The 17,786-nt window shown below is 49.4% G+C and overlaps 2 protein-coding genes across 4 annotated transcripts; one reads left to right on the top strand and one right to left on the bottom strand.

Annotated features, from left to right (window-relative positions):
• The first annotated feature begins 2 nt into the window (after positions 1–2).
• AKIP1 (A-kinase interacting protein 1) lies at positions 3–7,411 on the top strand. 3 transcript variants are annotated; one of them, XM_021685753.1, is made up of 5 exons: positions 3–37; positions 255–482; positions 925–1,005; positions 3,172–3,276; positions 7,001–7,411. In XM_021685753.1, the coding sequence occupies exons 2-5, from the start codon at positions 261–263 to the stop codon at positions 7,139–7,141; spliced, it is 549 nt and encodes a 182-aa protein (XP_021541428.1). In that variant the 5' UTR covers positions 3–37; positions 255–260; the 3' UTR covers positions 7,142–7,411. The 3 variants fall into 3 exon arrangements, with proteins under 3 accessions (XP_021541428.1, XP_044775328.1, XP_021541429.1); XM_044919393.1 differs by lacking the exon at positions 925–1,005 and having other exon boundaries at positions 9–482; XM_021685754.1 differs by lacking the exon at positions 3,172–3,276 and having other exon boundaries at positions 9–482.
• Positions 7,412–7,726: 315 nt separating this feature from the next.
• On the bottom strand, positions 7,727–16,794 carry C11H11orf16 (chromosome 11 C11orf16 homolog). The gene is made up of 6 exons (XM_044919761.1): positions 16,628–16,794; positions 14,996–15,152; positions 12,881–13,115; positions 11,620–12,258; positions 8,289–8,509; positions 7,727–7,759 (listed from the first exon to the last, which is right to left on the bottom strand). The coding sequence occupies exons 1-6, from the start codon at positions 16,792–16,794 to the stop codon at positions 7,727–7,729; spliced, it is 1,452 nt and encodes a 483-aa protein (XP_044775696.1).
• Between the last annotated feature and the right edge of the window lie 992 nt (positions 16,795–17,786).

The following is a 17,786-nucleotide window of genomic DNA, read 5'->3' as shown; positions in this document are numbered from 1 at the left end:
CACAGCGCTGAGCGCATGCGCTTAGAGAAGCGGGCTGGTGAGGGCCTCCCACCTAGGGAAGGGGGAGACGGAAATGGCGGGGATTTCCGCGGACCCGCTCGCCCCCGGCCGGGCGCCGGCTGGAGAGCGCGTTAAGGGCAGAGCCCGGGGCGGTGGTCGCCGGGGAGATCGAAGCTAGGGCTCCGACCCGCAGCTGGAGCAGGGTCGCGGCGGCCCGCTGACCGGCCGGTGTTTGTGTGTATGTGCCCGCGCAGGGAGACATGGAGAACTGTTTGGCGGCCGCGGCGCTGAACGGGGTGGACCGACGTGCCCTGCAGCGCACGGCTAGGCTGGGTCAAGAAGTGCTGGAGCGGGCCAAGAGGAGGGCGGTGGACTGGCATTCGCGGGAGCTTCCCAAAAGCGGCGTGGGGGTCACTTCCCGGGAGCGGCTCCACAGAGAAAGACGGTCCGCAGCTGGCCCCCAGCGCCTTCTCCCGGGAGAGGTGAGGGCTCCAGTGCTGGGGGACCAGCCCATTCATTCGCTCCGCGGTGGCCTGCTGGCAACCGGGGCACGCCGAGCCCACGCCCCGGATCCAGCCTTTGGCGGAAGCTGTAAAGTAGCGGGACAGTGAACAGAAAAGTCCTTTGAAAATTCTTGACATTTGACAGGTTCTTATTGGGTAGTTTACGGTACCGCTAGTGCTCGGCCCTGGTTGGTTACTTTTTTTAAAAAATTCTTACATGCTACCATCTTTCTTTGTCCTGGATAAATTGCGTGTCTGTTTATTCCTTTTAGAGTGGAATTCTTCCTCAGTAAGATCCTTCTTGTTTACTTAAACTTGTAGAGGCCTTTCAAAAAGTAAAAAAGATGCTATTTCCAAAATGACCTCATTCTCCAGTAGGGACTACCAGATCTCACCTGTGATTTGCCATTTATTCAAATAGAGAGAAGAAAGACAACCAACCCTAAGTGCTTCCTTCAGAACAATGGCAGAATTCATGGACTATACTTCAAGTCAGTGCGGGGTAAGTTGGTGTAAGCCAAAGCATGTCCCCATCCACCTGCAGATGGACCACAAACCCATTTACCCTGCCCCACCTTCATGGTTAGATTGTAAACAGGGATTTAAACCAGGTGATAAATCCAAGTTAGAATTTATTCAACAGATACTTATTGAAAGTCTAACTCTGTAGGTATTATTGAGGATGTAGCAGTGAACAAGCCACAAAAGGTTTCTGTCCTCCCTACTGTTTTCAGATTAGTGGGGGGTGGGGGGGTGGGGAGGTTATTTGCTGAATTCCAAAACCATCAAGTCCAGATATTAGGGATTTTTTAAACTTTGAACTGAACTGAAGTTAAAAAACATCAGTAAGCTCGTTCTAAACTGGAACTGAGCCTTTCTGGGTTTCAAAATGTACTGAAACAATATCCGTACACTAGAATTTAACCTCTGTTTCAAGTCCCCGGTAATGCAGTTTTTAAGTATGTCTCTATGAGTCCGTATCACTTGTTGGCCACCAAGGTGGTTATGTGGAACAGATGCAGTGCCCCCCCAGTGGTGGTGTGACTTAATGGCAGGAGCAGCCTCCCAGGAACCAGACCCATGTTCTGCCACTTACTGGCTATAATGCCCCGGGCCAATTAGTCCCACTCAGCCTAGCTTCCCTGTCATAAAATGAAGATCTCTAAAGTGCTTTCCAGCCTTTAGAGTCTGTTTCTTTGGTTTTTTCTACTGAGAGATGAACACCAGAAAATTGTCATAAACTATAGCATGAGGGACTTACATGAAATTTTGGGTACCATTCATTGAAATGGGTGTACAAAGGTTTTAAAGCCCTTCTCAAAACCACATGCTAAGGTCATCTTTAAGTACTTTGAGGGAATGGTGAAGGCAGGCCAGCCTGCATCCAGGGAAATCCCCTGCATGGAAGGTACTCTGTTGTCTAGGAGTTATAGCAGACTCTGTGGTCTCTTTGAGCCTTAACCTGATGTGATTCTTTTGTGGTTATAAGGATGCTGGTCTACAAGGGAGAAGAAGAGAATACCTTGTTTCTGTCCTGCTTTTCAATTTCATATATTAAGATTTCAAAAAATCTCTAATCTCTCTACATCTTTTGTAAAATACCTGACTCCAAGAACAGGATTCCAGTCAATGAGATATGGTCCAGAGAGTATTTTTATGTTATTCTGTTAAATGGTTTTAGAAAAATCCATAACTTCAGCTCTTCTGTGAAGAGATCAACTGAAACATTTTGGTTCATAGTTCACTAAAAGGAATAACAATAGTCTTTGGTCTGAGGTTTAGCAAATTGGTGTGTTCTTCATTTTGCTATTTAGTCCATACTTCAGTTCAAGTTTCCACTCGGGAATGGAGTCTCAGAACCCTTGGGCTTTCTGGAGATAGAATTAAGAACAGTGTTCTGAGTCTGCCTTTACAATTTTGAAGCAGCCCCCAAAATACGTTATTAAACCTATGTCCTAAAGTGCTTTCCCCAGCTTCCTATTCTTTTGGTCTCATGCCTTAAACACTGTCCGTACACTATGTTCAAAACAAGCAGACTTGTGATGTCCTCATCATTAGTCATAATCAGGGGCAAGTCTAAGGTTAACTTCGAGGGGGAGGAAGGAAGTAGACAAGAAAAAATGTAATTTGCTTTCTGATCCTTTGGATTATTCTCCTTAAATTAGAGACCTCTTCCTCCCCTCTGCATGGGGAGATCAGTTGCCTAGCTCTTGAGTTTTTGTTACATTTCCTGTTGTATTTCTAAATCTCAAGGAGACGCACCCCTCTTCCCTTGTCCTTGTCTGAAACTTGGACAGTAACCATGGAACAGTTCATCAGAGGAGATGGAAGGGCATATGTATTTGACATTGGGACGAAGATGTTGTGAAAATTCTTTAACCTGGCAGAGAGCCTGGTCCTGCCCAGCAGTGGTTGGCCAGGCTTCTTGCCCTACAAAGGCCGCAGATGGCAGCAAAGTCATGCCAAATGCAGTTCCCTCTGCAGCCACTTCACATAGGCTCAGATTTGTTGGATGACTTCAGAGGCCTATCAAGAGAGCAGGTAATTCACCTTTGCTCTGTTGCCTCCCTCCTTAACCATACTTTCCCCAAGTCATGGAGTTGTGGGTTTTTTTGAAAATTTGACCAGACTGTTTGCTTGCCCAGCATCATTCCCATTCCTTCTGTAGAGATACTGTTCATCTGTGCTGGAGGAAGGAGGGGCGGTCCACGTCTCTCGGTATCACAGAGGGAAGTCGGAGCTGCGCTGGTGCTGGGACGATGGGCACAGCCAGGTATGTATCCTCAGCTGTCCGTGCTGTGCCCTCAGCTCCCCTCCCTCTCTTTTAACAGAATTCTTTTTCTAGAGCATTAGGAAATAAACTATTAGTATTAGCAACGGGCAATTACAGGCCTCTCCCTACAAACTTATCTGTCTTTTACCACCTGTTCTGGGGAAGCCCAAGATTCTACTTGTTGAACTGATGCACTAGAAGTCATTGTTGTTTTTGAAGAGAGTAGGTGTGTTATTTTGTTTTTCCCTTTTTATTTTTTTTAAGATTTTATTTATTTATTTGACAGAGAGAGACACAGCGAGAGAGGGAACACAAGCATGGGGGAGTGGGAGAGGGAGAAGCAGGCCTCCTGCCGAGCAGGGAGCGTGATGCGGGGCTCGATCCCAGGACCCTGAGATCATGACCTGAGCCAAAGGCAGACGCTTAATGACTGAGCCACCCAGGTGCCCCTGTTTTTCCCTTTTTAAATGCCCCCTAGTTACTCAAAGATAGCAAACTTAGGTTCAGAGTCTAATCCACAAGTTGGATTCCTGACTTCTCCAGCCTGTGGGTCTAGGGAAAGGATGGGAGAGTGGCCCCAGGGATGTGAGTGAGGGCTGGGTGCACACTGGAAGGTCCCTCCTGTTTCCCTGGCCTGGGATATGTAGAGCAATGCCAGAGCCCGAAGCCTGGGTTCCCTTTTCTGGCCTGACCCCAAGGGGGTTATATGAGGGCAAGAGTCATTCCTGTCCCTCCCATTCTTTCCTATAAAATGTAAGTTGGTGCCCCTAAAGGGAATTCTGCTTTTCCCCGCTAGTACCTGGACTCCTGGGAGAAGCACAGAAGAGAATTCTGTTTTCTGAGAGCCTGTTGAGTGTCAGTCACTCTTGCACTTTAAATCTCCAATCTCGTATCACCATGTTGTAGACTGGGAAACTAAGTCCTAGAAAACTTAATTTGCCCTTTTCAGTAAAGCAAGAGAGAGGATTCAAATTCAGGCCTGACTCCAAAGCCCATGGAAATATAAAAAGTCATCACGGTAAACATCTGACTACAAATACCTCACAGAATTCACTAAAAGCCTTAACTTAGGAGACAACTTAGAAGAAACCGACAGAACAATTATTAGTTCCTAATAAACTAAGGGAAAGTTTTTCTTTACAATCCAGAAGTCAAAGTCTGGGCGCTAATCAATGTTTCTTCTTGTCTCTTCAGAGAAGAGACACCTCCCTCGGCCTGGGAGGCCTCTCTCACGTGTCAGGGTGTGCTCTAGCAGCGCCCCAGCCTTTGAGTACAGACCTCCTCATCTGGGCTTCACCGCCAGTGCCAGTCCATGAACCAGTTGAGCCAGTTTTAGGGTCCTTTGTCCCAGATCCACGGTATTTTTAAGTTGAGATGTTTCACTCTTGAGAGAGTATAGCATTTGGATTCAGTGTAAAATTATGTTTTCTCATATCCTTCCTTCACTTGAAGCTTAAGGGATACTTTTTGTGCCTGAACTCATAGTTGTGGTTGGAAAGAATGTGAAGTATTCACATCGCAGTTCCTACAGCTCAGCTGGGCTGACACTGGGTTCTGCTGGAATTCCACCATCTGTTCAAGCAGCAGGAGGGGTCTGACCCTCCTGCTTACAAAGTGAAAACCATTACTGAAATTCAGAAACATGTAAATTTGGTTAGATCGAGTTCCAGAACATTTGAAGGGATTTGTCCTCATTTTCCACAAATGTTTCTCTGTTAAAAACACAGTGATGAGGTTTTTTTTCATTTTTAGGATAAAGAAGTACTCATTAGTTCATGAACCCAGGGAATTTTTGGGAACTCAGAAGGGCTGGAATTCGGAGGAAAGGAACTCCAGCATGTTTCTGCAATACTTGGCTTAATCTTTGTTTGTATACAGTGCACTACTAGCCAGGACCCAGAATATACTGGAGTTAATAACAACTAAGAATGTTCTGCTTCTGGTACAAATATATGTTAGGTCAAGATGCCTCCCATACTTGCTGGATTTTGGTGATGCTAATCTTTCTGATATTCGTGGTATTGGAATCACGGATGCTGATCTTATCCCCCGTGTTTCCTCTTATGCAGACAAATGAAGTATCCTTGGCTTTCTGCAATTCTGATATGGCTGTATTTTCTGAAATCTACTTTTGTGTACTTACGTAGTTGAAGACCCAATAAATAGTTTTGGCATAGTCATTTACATTCATGTCAGTTAAACGATAAGAAGACCAAATTTGCAATAACTGGGCATGAAAGGATAGAACATAAAGCAGCTTTGGAAAAAGTTGGCTTTATTTTTATTTTATTTTTTTTTAAAGATTATTTATTTGACAGAGAGAGACACAGCAAGAGAGGGAACACAAGCGGGGGGGTGGGAGAGGGAGAAGCAGGCTTCCTGCCGAGCAGGGAGCCCGATGTGGGGCTCGATCCCAGGACGCTGGGATCATGACATGAGCTGAAGGCAGTCGCTTAACCGACTGAGCCACCCAGGCGCCCCTTAAAGCCAACTTTTAAAAGGCGAAAGATTTATGCGTTTTTGGGGCACCTGGGTGGCTCAGTCGGTTAAGCAGCTACCTTCGGCTCAGGTCATGATCCCAGGGTCCTGGGATCGAGCCCCACATCGGGCTCCCTGCTCGGCGGGAAGCCTGCTTCTCCCTCTCCCACCCCCCCGCTTGTGTTCCCTCTCTTGCTGTGTCTCTCTCTGTCAAATAAATAAATAAAATCTTTAAAAAAAAAAAAAAAGTTGGCTTTAAATCTGTGCAAGGTGGAGGGCGGGAAGGAAGTTTCATCAAAGTGTAAATATTACCATTTATTCCTCCTGGTGGAGTTTGCTGGCCAGTAATTTGTTGTTGTCCCCCTGGGTGTAGTGGCAGAGACGACACCTGCTGCCTGTGGCTTCTGAGCATGGAGGAAGCACGTGGGAGGGGCGGGGGGGTTCCCAGCTGTGGGGTAGCAGCTTTGGCTCTTAATTACAGGCTCTTTTCTGGTTTGCAACTTCGCTGTCTGCCATTTGAACGGAGACCCCTCCTCTGCCTGCACTTCCGCTCACTTCCCAGCCATATGTCAAGTCTGTCCTTGGAAGACCGTCTGTGCTCAGCACAGCTCTAAACACAGATCTTTCCGTTAACTCCAGCTTCCAGTGTTTTGTGTTATAGGAGAACCAATCGTCCAAGGGAGGCTTTGGCCAGCCTGCGGACTTGCTGCATGACGAAATGGAATCCATTCATAGTGTGCTCAGCTTTTGGAGAAAAGAATATTTCATCTTCCTCATGATGAATGTAGCAAACAAAGCACAGTTAAAAAGATTCTCATTATTCCTTGGTGCCTTGTTGTTACTGCTGATCTGTGCTAACAAGTACCACTGTCTACTTGTGAGCCCCAAAACAATGATCGTTTGCCTTTCTCTCTACCAAGTTCCTCTCTTTCTACCACGATTAGGAATGTCCCTTTTATGACCCTTCATATTCATATAGCATTCTAGCACTTGCCAAGTGTTTTCACATACGTGCTTATTTGTGAAGTAGGTATTACCACAGCTTTAGAAATAAGGAAACAAGCACAAGGAGGGGCTGAGACTTACCTAAATGACATTCCTATTGTCTGGCCAGGCTGAGCCTTGAAAGCAGGACCTCCGTCTCCAGCCCAGTGCTTCATCCCACTGCGCCCCTGGCACCCAAAGGCGGCCTGCTGGCGGCGTGACCTCCAGTCTCTCAATGGCTAATACCTGTTTTTCCTTGCAGGCTGAGAACACCTCTAAGGACCTCTACATAGAAGTATATCCAGGGACCTATTCTGTCACTGTGGGTACAAATGACTTAACCAAGACTCAGGTGGTAGCAGTCGACTCGGGACAAAGTGTGGACTTGGTCTTCCCCGTATGATGTGGACCATCATGGCTATCCCATCACCTTTTTTTTAAGTAGCAAGAAGAATAAAGTCACTGTATGATTCTTTTCATATTTACCCAGTGATCCTGCTTTCAGGGCTGACTGTAGAGGGTCAGCCTTCCTGGGAATTGGATTTTGTCTCTTTCAGTGCCTATTTTAACTTAAACGTCTAGAAGACCCCCCCACCCCCACTTTCTGCTGAAAGTCATACTGTAATGATGCTGTCTCAATAGTTTTTAACTGCTTACTGGAATTCCAGGTGAAGTCTACTTATGATAATAAAGGGAGCGATTTTGGAAATGCAGAGTTCCTTTTTATTGGCATGAAGAGGTGAAACAATGTTGCTCATGGACAGCTGTAGGTTTATGAGAAGGCGACAGGCTGTGGATGCGTTTGCCTGGAGCCCCCCCGCCCCCCGGCCCCCAGCAGGGAGTCCTGGCCAGGACCACCGGGCTCCTGTGCCCCTCAGGGCAGGTGCCTTCGCGCCGCTCATCTGCAGGCAAGTCTAGTGCATGAGGATGCCGCTGTTGTGCGCCCGGCCATCATGGGACGACTTGGCAGCCACTTGCTAGCGCCTCCTCAGGTAGTTACCACCACTGCTCTTTTAGCTTCCTATAAGAAAAAAAAAAAATCCCGAGAGTCTGATGCTGACTGTAATTTTAAGGATCAAAAGTCACTGATCTTAAAAAGTTGTGATGTGCCCTGAACTCCTTGAGGCCACCGGGCCAACAGCGGTGCTGCCTTTGGCCAGTTTGGTTGCCTGGTAGTTCATCTCATTCCGAACGTGACCAGTCTTTCCTCAGGACAAACGCCAGTGTTTTATATGATGAGAGCCAAGTTTTAAGTAGGGCTGTGTTAGCGTTCCTAGTGAGGAACGGACTCCCACGGACAGAGGGCCTAGTCAGGCAGACCCATGCCCATCACCATAGGGTCAAGAGTGTGACTTAAATGGGATCCTTGCCTCCATAAGAAGCCTGTGATCAGCTTTGTGGGTTCTGTAAGCCTTCTGAAATGGAATGCAAAATCGTGGGTATGTGCATTTTCCTGGGAAAAGACAGCATGGGAGTTCGCATTCTCAAAAGGGGCACGAAGAACCACGTGAGGAGTCCTTAGGAGCCCCTTCCCAGCCATCCTGCTTTACCTGGCTCCTCGGGGCTTTCAGTCTGAGGGCATTTTGGTCCCTCTGGTGGGTCGCTGTTCCCGGACTCCATTCTCTGTGTTCACCGTCCTCTGGCAGGATCTGTGGTGGCTTCACGCCGCTTGCTTCCAGGACCAGCTCCTTCGTATTCCCCAGCACTACACTCTGTACCCTTTGTTGTTTGTTGCCCCTCTTTTCTCTCCAGATGGTTCCATGTCTTGTTCCTAAAGCCCAAATTCAGTGAGTTATGTTGCATGTGCCACCATGGGATTGGTCCTGATGACTGAAGTGGAACTATGTCAGGATCCCAGAATCTAACTAAGTCCCTACCACTGATCTCAGCTTTTTATTTTTTTTTATTTTTATTTTTTAAAGATTTTATTTATTTATTTGAGAGAATGAGATAGAGAGAGAGCATGAGAGGGAGGAGGGTCAGAGGGAGAAGCAGACTCCCTGCTGAGCAAGGAGCCCGATGCGGGACTCGATCCTGGGACTCCAGGATCATGACCTGAGCCGAAGGCAGTCGCTTAACCAACTGAGCCACCCAGGCGCCCTGCTCTCAGCTTTTTAAAGAGAAATAAAGTTTGTTAGTCATTTCTGGCCATTACACTTTTTGGATAGGTTTTATCTGATAACCACATTTGGAATTAGATGGGAGAAGGTATCAGACACGATTTTCAGAGCAGCCAGTAGGGGAAGCAAAGGTGGCCAACTGCCACCTGTCAAAGGAGCTTATAAATCACACTGATCACAAGAGGTAGTGAGCTGGGGTGGGGGGGAGGTTTTAAGAGGTTGGGTGTGAGGCAAAAACAAAATAATGGGAGATGTGACTCCCTGGGGAGTAGGAAAAGAATCTGAAAAGGAAGGACTACTTTACAGGAATCCATCCTCTTGCAGGCTTTTAAAACTACAGATTAAATCCTGTTTCAGTCATAAGCTCGGGAGGAGAGCAAAGTAACTGCGGGCAGCCAGCAACCTGGCCTTCCTAGAATTGTTAGGTTGGGATCAGACAGGAACTCGGGAAGTAACAAGCATGGAGGGCAGAGGGACCCACACAAGAGGATTGTTGTGAGGCAGAGCCTAAGGCTGACCATCAGGCATCAGTACTTGACTGAAGGCCGTCAAGCACAATTAGGAGAAGCAAAGCAGCACATGTCCCTAAAAGCAACAAAATCTCGAGGGGGAGAAAAGGAAAGCGCTGGTGTTTGCCATTGTTTCCGGCGCTGGTGCACACCCGGTTTTCTGCACTTCATCCTCACTAGTCACTTGTGGCACACAATGCCCCACCCCCACCCCGCGACAAGGGCCAGGGATGGCCCCTTTCTTCACACTCTGACTCAAGAATAGTCTCCATAGCTTTGCACACAGGCTTGGGACCTGGCAGAGGGCAGGTCCAGGGATCCTCATGGTTCAGCTCTAAGAATTAACCTTTGCCTGGAGCATGACAAATGACCTTAGTAGTACCTAAGGGAAAACCAGACCAAGTACCTGAAGGTACCATATTTATCTTCTTTATGGACAATTACTAGAATTTTTGGTGGGGGCGGGGAACAAAACTTTAGAGTGGATCTGTTTAAATGTGGTGATGGGAAGAGAGACTGAATGTGGGTGGCTGGGCAGTGGAGGGAGATGAGCAGTGTGTGCTTAGGGAAAAGAGGTGTGGACTTAACCAGGTTTGGAACTGGTCCAGATGGAATGCTGGGGAGCCAAGCTACAGTACTGGGAATGCAGAGCTGGTGCCCAAAACCTGTGTGAGCACCATGGCCCCTCTGGTTACCCCTCTGGCATCCCCTCCTGAGGCCGGGCCTGGTGCTTCTCTGTTGCTCCCTACAGACTCCAGTCTGTGGGGTAGGTACCGCTTTTCTTTCTCCAGTCTGCTGAAGCAGGAGGCAGTGGAAGCTATGGCAAATTTAGCATGAAATCTCTAGGCTTGGGCACCATTTCCTTGATAGTATCACCTGTAGGGTGGCTGTATCTGAGAGGAACAGTTGTTTCCTAGTAGCTTCTGCCAGCACCTCCCACAGCCTCTCGCCATGAGATCCGTGACCATCTCCCAGAAGCCCAAGAGCCTGCCCAGCTTGGTATTTTCAATGCAAAGGCTCCTCTCCGAGAGGGGAGGAGGAGCTCAGCTGCACACAGCTGACTTCTTGTTCCTCCAGTTCTTTCCCTGGGGCAGGGGGAGAATCCCACACCTGGAAAGCCAAGGAAGGTCTAGAACCCACCTATAAAGTACAAGAGCAGCCAACTTACACCATTCCCACCCGTCCACCCCCATGCCCCGCCAAAGCCCAGGGGTCCAGGAGTCACCAAGATGGTCTCTCGGTGTAGAAACAATTTTTCAACTTTCTGGAACTGAAGACCAACAAAGTTCTTATCCCTGGGGCAAGTGTGAAATCCTCATGGCTAAGAGGTCCCTCAGCTGAGCAGCTGTCCTGGAAAGAGGCCAGTGGCTTCAAACAGGGACCCACAGCGGGTCCCAATGTGGGTGGTGTCTGGAGATCTTTAAGCCCTTAGCAGTGGTACTCTAAAACCACACAGCCTCCCTGTCCCAGACTGAATGTTTATTTAGTTCACTCTATGTTCGGTTAGTGACCCCAGGGTCCCAGGAATCTAGTCTAGGGCTGGGCTTATCCCAGCTGCCTCTGCCCGCTGACTTGGGCTTCTGCTCTGTCCGGGCCCCGCTGGGAATTTAGATAGGACAGGCATGAGGCATGTCAGTGATAACACGGCTTCTAAACCTATGGGGGCGTCACGGGGTTCTTAGCTCGAGGTGAAGATGGGGATGGCTGTGGATCAACAGCCCTGCCTCCCCTTCTCACAAGGAATGAGCAGCATGATGCAGTGCCCTGCTTCTTCCCACTCTGATTCACTAAGGGGACCAGGGGAGAGTAGGGCCTGATGACCAATGAATGTTTAAAGACCAGTTTCTGTGCCTCTCGGGCCATTGAAGACTCTAATCGACACCTGAAGGCATTTTGACTATTCATCTAGAGAAAAATCAAGGGCCCCAAGAAAAAAAGGAGGGGTTGGGGGGGGCAGGCAAATACAGACAAAGGCAGCGCCCTGTCAGTAGAGACTAGTGAAGGAGGAAAAGACAGTTGTTAGACAGGGATGCAAACCTTCGCACGAAGATCAGCCCATCCTCTCTTACGGGGTATTATTGCTCAAATGGAAACCTACTATTTCCCTTTTATCACAGCCTCCCCTTCAACATGGCCACACTCCTAAGTGTTACTTCCAACTGCAGCACGGGGGATGCGTGCATGAGATCCCTACGAGACACATGGGAGGGAAGAGAGCAGGGCCCCCAGCCCTGCCTTACAAGAAGGTATACCTGGCTTCCCAGGTTGCAGCTTGGACCCGTTTCTCCTCCAATACCTCCACTCGGGCTGGCAGAGGCCACCCTGCCTCCTCGGAGACTTCTCAAGGAGGATGGGGTCTGTGTTGACCGTGCTGTCCACCATCAGCCTCTGGGGGAGGCCAATCTGCAGATCATTCTCCAAATCCTCTTCGGAAGAAGAGGAAGAAGAAGAAGAAGAAACCCCCAGGGGAGCTTGCACTGCTCCTTCCTCTTCTTTAGGACCCTCTAGGGGCAAACGTGGTGCTGTGGGCTTCAGTTCTACCTCTGGATGTTCTTTGGCCCTGGTTAGAGGCCACCAGGTAGGTCCAGCCAAGGGGCAAGGGCAGAGGCAGCCCTGGCCCAGCAGTTGGCAGCAGGCCTGGGGGACGCAGGGAGGACACAGGAACGGAGTGCCCGGAGAAAGCCCGTTGGTGACCCATCCTGCAGCCGGTCCGCGCGGAGAGCAGCAAGGGGCCCAGAGGAGGGCGCCGGCGTGCTCCTTGATTGAAGGCTTGTGCAGCCTCCCCCCAGCCTTCTTCCAGACAGCGGGGGGCACCCACCTGACCCCGCCTCGAGGCACGCTAGCTGTCTTGCCATTCCAGAAGTGAACAGTAATTTCTCCTTCTTTTGAGGCTATGTAACAGAAAGAGCAACATTTTGTTACAATTACCTCTTCTAGATCATGGGACAAGGGTTCTCCTAGCCCCCAAAGCAAACCTCAGTGCAGCCCCCTGCTCCGCCGGCCTCCTCCAGGGCACCTCTCTGTGGAGAGCCTGCCAGGAACATTCCCTCACTGGCTCCCTATTTACTGCCACCTCCTGGGGCACTGGCATGCACCTCCCGGGCTCGATTTTCATGGGAAAGAAGAGAAGCCTCCTCCTGTCATTCTCGAAATTGCAATGATGCTGACTGCTGGCCCTGCAGAAGGGGACTCTCCCAGTCCATGGATAACTTGATGGGGGACCAGTCATGAGTACTGGTGTGGTCCCAGTTTAACCTCATCACCCCACAGGTTAGCTAACCCACATAGACATAATAGTTTTAGGCTATTTTTGCTCGGATGAAAGGTATTATATAATCCGAAAGATAGGATTCATCTGTCTGTTGCCACATCCAGGATTAAGCTGCAAGTGAGGGGGTAAGGATTTTTTTTTGACACCTCTAAGACCCTCAGCTTGCCTCTAAGACACTTTTTGCTCTCTCCTACTAGCCTGGCTCCACCTGGGGACCGCTAGGTCGGAGCTGTTTCCCTTACCTCTCTGGGGGTCTCTTGCCTCCGAGGCCAAGAGAACGGTGCCAGGGCCATACCGCTGTCGGTCTGGCTCCCAGGGGGCAAGCACCGTGTCCCCAGGTCGCAGTGAGCATTCCGTGGATGGCAAGAACTGAATGACATCATCTTCTAAGACCACGTTCTGCCGCTGGGCTGGCCGCTTCGGGTCTGTGACGAGGGGAACCTCAAATTCCACAAGCAGGGCCCCCCGTCTCTCCAGCTGTGGATAAGAAAACACAATAAAATCTGGCGTGCGGAAGTATGACAGGGAGCACCATGGTTCCCCGCAATGCCCTAGAACCAGGCGCAGGGCCTTCCTTATAGTGAGGGCCATCAAGAGAAGGGACAGGGACAGATGCTGTTAGAGCTGATTGTGGCAGAGACAGGCAAGCTGTAGCATGGATGCTCTTCCCTCTACCTCTTTTTGCCCTCAGCAACTCTTGTGTATCACTTCCTGCCATTCCTTTCCTGTTCTCTTCCTCTTCCTGTTTTTCTGTGCTCTTCTATGTATTTGGCCTGCAATTCCCAGGGATAACCTGGGTCCTTTGGATCTTTCTCCAGTGTACTCCCCCTCCTCCCAGCACTTCTGAAAAGTGTTGTCCCTGCGTCCAAGACCAACTGGGGATAGATAGTGTATTCATCCACAGGCCCACACAGGCAAGGAGGAGCTATGGCCTAACGTGAGGGCAGCCCTCAGCACCTGCCATTACAGCAATGAGCAGAGGTTCGGCAAAGCAAATGGACATCGTAAAAGAGAGGGCAGGAGAAGTCTTGAAGCTAATTGAAAGTACAAGCTGTTTTGAGAACTCAGTATGATTTGGAAGAGAAATAAAGTCTGGTTGCAAATTACCTTAATCACTAGACAGCCTATTATTTGAGCAAAACTCTGCTAATATTTCATTTGGATTCACATATTATTAGTTCCTTGAAAACGACAAAATGACTTTTGAATGGAAATACTATAATTCATTTTTTTGGAATTCACACTAGTCTTCCCTCCATGAATCCACAGTCACAAAGTCTGACTCTGAGAAGAAGAGAAAAACCCCAAAGAAGGAAGCAGCCATGGAAGTAAAGCACAGGCCTGGCTCCCAACATGTGGGGGACCAGCTTGTGTGTGTACGGGCAGAGACGTGCATGTGGGCATGTTTTGTTCCTCTTTCCCTTAGGCTGGTGCCCATCATTCAACACACTGAATTTTCCTGAACAGAGCACTTTTCACTCTCAATTCTCTTCACTGTCACAGGTTCAGTTGTATCCCCCTCAAAATGCATCTGTTAGGGGCGCCTGGGTGGCTCAGTTGGTTACGCGACTGCCTTCGGCTCAGGTCATGATCCCAGGGTCCTGGGATCGAGTCCCACATCGGGCTCCCGGCTCAGCAGGAAGCCTGCTTCTCCCTCTCCCACTCCCCCTGCTTGTGTTCCTGCTCTCGCTGTCTCTGTCTCTGTCAAATAAATAAATAAAATCTTTAAAAAAAAAAAACAAAAAACTAGTAAAGTCATTTTATTAAAAAAAAAAAATGCATCTGTTAGAATCCTAACCCTTAGTACCTCAGGTTGTGACCTTATTTGGAAATAGGATCATTGCAGATATAAGTAGTTAAGACAAGGTCATGCTAGGCTGAGTAGGGTGGGGTCCTAATCCAAAGACTGATGTTCCTATAAAAAGGGGAAATGTGGACACAGACATGCACAGAGGGAAGATACTGTGTGAAGGTGGGGCAAAGATTGGGGTGATGTTTCTCTAAGTCAAGGAACACCAAGGATGGTCAGCAAGCGAACGGAAGTTAGTTAGGAAAGCCATGTAGAACAGATTCTCCCTCACGACCCTAAGAAGAACCAACATGCCAACACCCGGACTTCAGTCCCTGGAACTGAAAGACAATACATTTCTGTTCTTTAAGTCACTCCGTTTGTGCTACCCTGCTACCCAGGCCTAGCAAACTAATACACTCACCGCCATCACATTTCCCTTCTAGAACCTGGTCCTGAACGATGTGCGCTTTATCCAAGAAACTGTCCTGCTGGGCACACACAGCTGAGGCATAGCAGTATGGACAGGCCACCCTGAGGAGTGTGCTGGGAGATGTGAGGAACTTGCCTCTGGAGCAGCCTTTATCTGAGCCCAGTAATAAAAGCCATCTGGTCCCCTTCTTGCCAGGACCCATGTGTCAGCAGCATCTCCAACTCTTCCCAACCAGCCAGGCCCCTGCCATGCTGAGTCAGCAATGTGGAGACACGGGTGGTAAGATGCATATCTGGGAAAAAGCAAATGGAATTAGGGAGTGGAGAAGACCAAGCCCTAAAAACATCAAGAAACGCATTTCACAGATCTGAGCAGGACCGTAGTGTGCATATGACATAGAGGGCTGTGTGGGACAGAAATCCATGCAGCAAGTGGCTGGCCATCTGTGACTTCCAGTAAGACAAGGTAAACTGCTGGAAGGGGCAGAAGGAGAGGACAGTGAAGGGAACTCTCATTTGGGGATTGAGAATTGCTTCAGGTCATCAAAATGTGATTAGCCTGGATATAGTCAAGTGAATTAATGCTGGTCCTGAGACTGAACAGCAGACCAGGAAAGAGCACTGGGGTGGTAAATCCAGAGGCAGTGTGGGAATCCAGGATGAGCCATGCATGTTTGGATGGTAGTACGAAAAGAGTAACATGGGAAAGGTGCTTGGTGCTAAGGGGTCAGAAGGGAGGAGGACGTGTTTGAGCAGGGGAAGCGCAGAGGAGCTGGCTAAGGGGCTGAGAGACAGGAAAAAGGAGAAGCTACTCCTGGAGAGGTTTGTGGACAGGACCAAAGCGGGGGTGCAGTGGTGGGGAGGGATTATTGAGTCAGGGTTTGGGTTTTCTGAAGAAGCTGTTTACTTTGTGAGCAAGCCTAGAGGCAGGGACGCTGAACTCTGGCTTTAAACAAGATGGTCCATGGGGCGCCTGGGTGGCTCAGTCGTTAAGTGTCTGCTTTCAGCTCAGGTCATGATCCCAGGGTCCTGGGATCGAACCCCACTTCAGGCTCCCTGCTCAGCGGGAAGCCTGCTCCTCCCTCTCCCACTCCTCCTGCTTGTGTTCCCTCTCTCACTGTGTCTCTCTCTGACAAATAAATAAATAATCTTAAAAAAAAAAAAAAGATGGTCCACATAGATGAATCTAGAAAGCAGGTTCTTAAGGGTTCAAGCTGGTATGTCCCTAACCTGGGCAGACGGAATCGAGTGGCATGGACATAAGCGAGTCCCTGGAACTGACACCACGTGTGTATGCTTGAGGGCTGAGCTTCCTTTCCCTTCTGCAATCACACTTTAGACAGCCCACCGAGGATTCGATTTGGGAAAGGCCAGGATCACTGAGGGATACTGAGGAAACGTGAGGAGGTACCCAGAGACCTCGCCTTAGCTGTTGGTTGCAGAAACCCTAATTTCTCACGTGGTGCGAGGGCTAGTCTCGTAGTTGGTGGTAAACTGAGCTGGAAGCTCTTTAACTGGTGATGCCTGACTGCCTTCTCTTCACATGCCAACTCTGACGTCAGCCACCTTTCTACAAGGCGCTACAAGGAGCACCGTTTAGACAGGAGGGATAGAATACCACAAGCAAATCATAGCCCACACCGTGAAGAACCCTTCCAGCCTCCGCAGGAAGCAAGTTGTCTCCCTCATGGTTCACTGTCGAGAGCCAAGAACGGAGAGGAACAAGAGGGGTGCTCATCACTTCTGCCAGAGGAGCCGAGACTAGTACCTGGAGAGCGGGTTGTGCCGGCTGAGCCAGGGTGCTTGGGTGGCAAAGGGGCAGGTGAAGGAGAGTCCCCAGGGAGGAGCAGCGCCAGTCCTGGAAGGGGACTTCAGGGTCGTGGCCACACTGCAGTATTTGGGCAAAGGCGTCCCAGGCCCTGCAGAGGATTCCATGGCCTTGGGAGGAGAAACAGGTGAGAACAAGCACCACTGTTACCCGAGTTGCAGCCCCCAGCCCAGCAGAGGGCACCTGGCTGGTGCAGGGCTCAGTTCTGCTGTTAGCAGACCCCACCTGCTCCCACCGCGGCTCAGGCTGTTCTCTGAATCACCTGCCTCGGGAACCTCAGCTCAGGAGGTAGAGGAGGGGTTGGAAAAGCAAGTGTTGTGACTTTAGAGAAACCCAGCTTTAAATCCTTCACAGCCTGCGGGCTGCGGGCTCACATCACCACGCCCTTCAGTTGTGCTGCAGGAGACAACATACTGAAAGCACCTGGCTGATCAGTGGCTCCACATACGTTAGTGTTTCCCTCCTCCCCGGTTGTAGGGACTCCCGGGGGTAAAACAGTACTTCCCTTCACAAATACGGCTGGCCTAACCCTGATAACAAGCTGACCCCTAATCTAGGCCACAGACTCCCTTCTGTGGGAGTCATCATGACCTGAGCCGAAGGCAGTCACTTAACCAACTGAGCCACCCAGGCACCCTAACTCAGCCTTTTCATGTGTGATCCTTAGCAACATTCTCCTGACATAACTACAAAGTTATGCTCTGGGAGGGCAGTCATCACTTAAGATTCTTTTGGTTGCAAGTAAGAGAAAAATCCAATCCAAATTTGTATAATCAGTAAAGGTTCACATAACTGAAGCATCTAGCTCTAGGCCTGCCTTCAGGAGGGGCTCAGCAACGTCACCGAGAACCTGTTTTGTTTCGGTCTATCATCCCTTTCTCTGGGAATAGCTTCAGTGTCCCCAAAAGGCAGTCAGAGGCTCCTAGAATCGTGTACTTTCTTATTTAGGTTAGAGGAGGAAAGAGAGAGTCACCTCCAGGACTAACTCTAGCCCCAGCTGAGATCCCAGGGTCGTGTCCTCCACAGACCTGTTCAGACGTGCCACCCAGCGCCCAAGATCACACTCCGCTGCCCCAGCCCACCAGGGCTCCTGCCCAAG

This window comes from Neomonachus schauinslandi, chromosome 11, assembly GCF_002201575.2.
Source record: "Neomonachus schauinslandi chromosome 11, ASM220157v2, whole genome shotgun sequence".
NCBI classification, from domain to species: domain Eukaryota; kingdom Metazoa; phylum Chordata; class Mammalia; order Carnivora; family Phocidae; genus Neomonachus; species Neomonachus schauinslandi.
This window is presented reverse-complemented; position numbering and strand designations above follow the sequence as displayed.

Bases quoted from the DNA above. Each gene is read 5' to 3' on its own strand.
- AKIP1 (XM_021685753.1), top strand. From the start codon at position 261: ATGGAGAACTGTTTGGCGGCCGCGGCGCTGAACGGGGTGGACCGACGT. The intron at 483-924 runs GTGAGGGCTCCA...TTATTCAAATAG, and splicing joins AGCGCCTTCTCCCGGGAGAG to AGAGAAGAAAGACAACCAAC. The intron at 3,277-7,000 runs GTATGTATCCTC...TTTTCCTTGCAG, and splicing joins GGGACGATGGGCACAGCCAG to GCTGAGAACACCTCTAAGGA.
- C11H11orf16 (XM_044919761.1), bottom strand. From the start codon at position 16,794: ATGGAATCCTCTGCAGGGCCTGGGACGCCTTTGCCCAAATACTGCAGT. The intron at 13,116-14,995 runs GCAAGTTCCTCA...TCTTATCCACAG, and splicing joins AGATAAAGGCTGCTCCAGAG to CTGGAGAGACGGGGGGCCCT. The intron at 12,259-12,880 runs GTAAGGGAAACA...TCTGTTACATAG, and splicing joins GGCAAGAGACCCCCAGAGAG to CCTCAAAAGAAGGAGAAATT.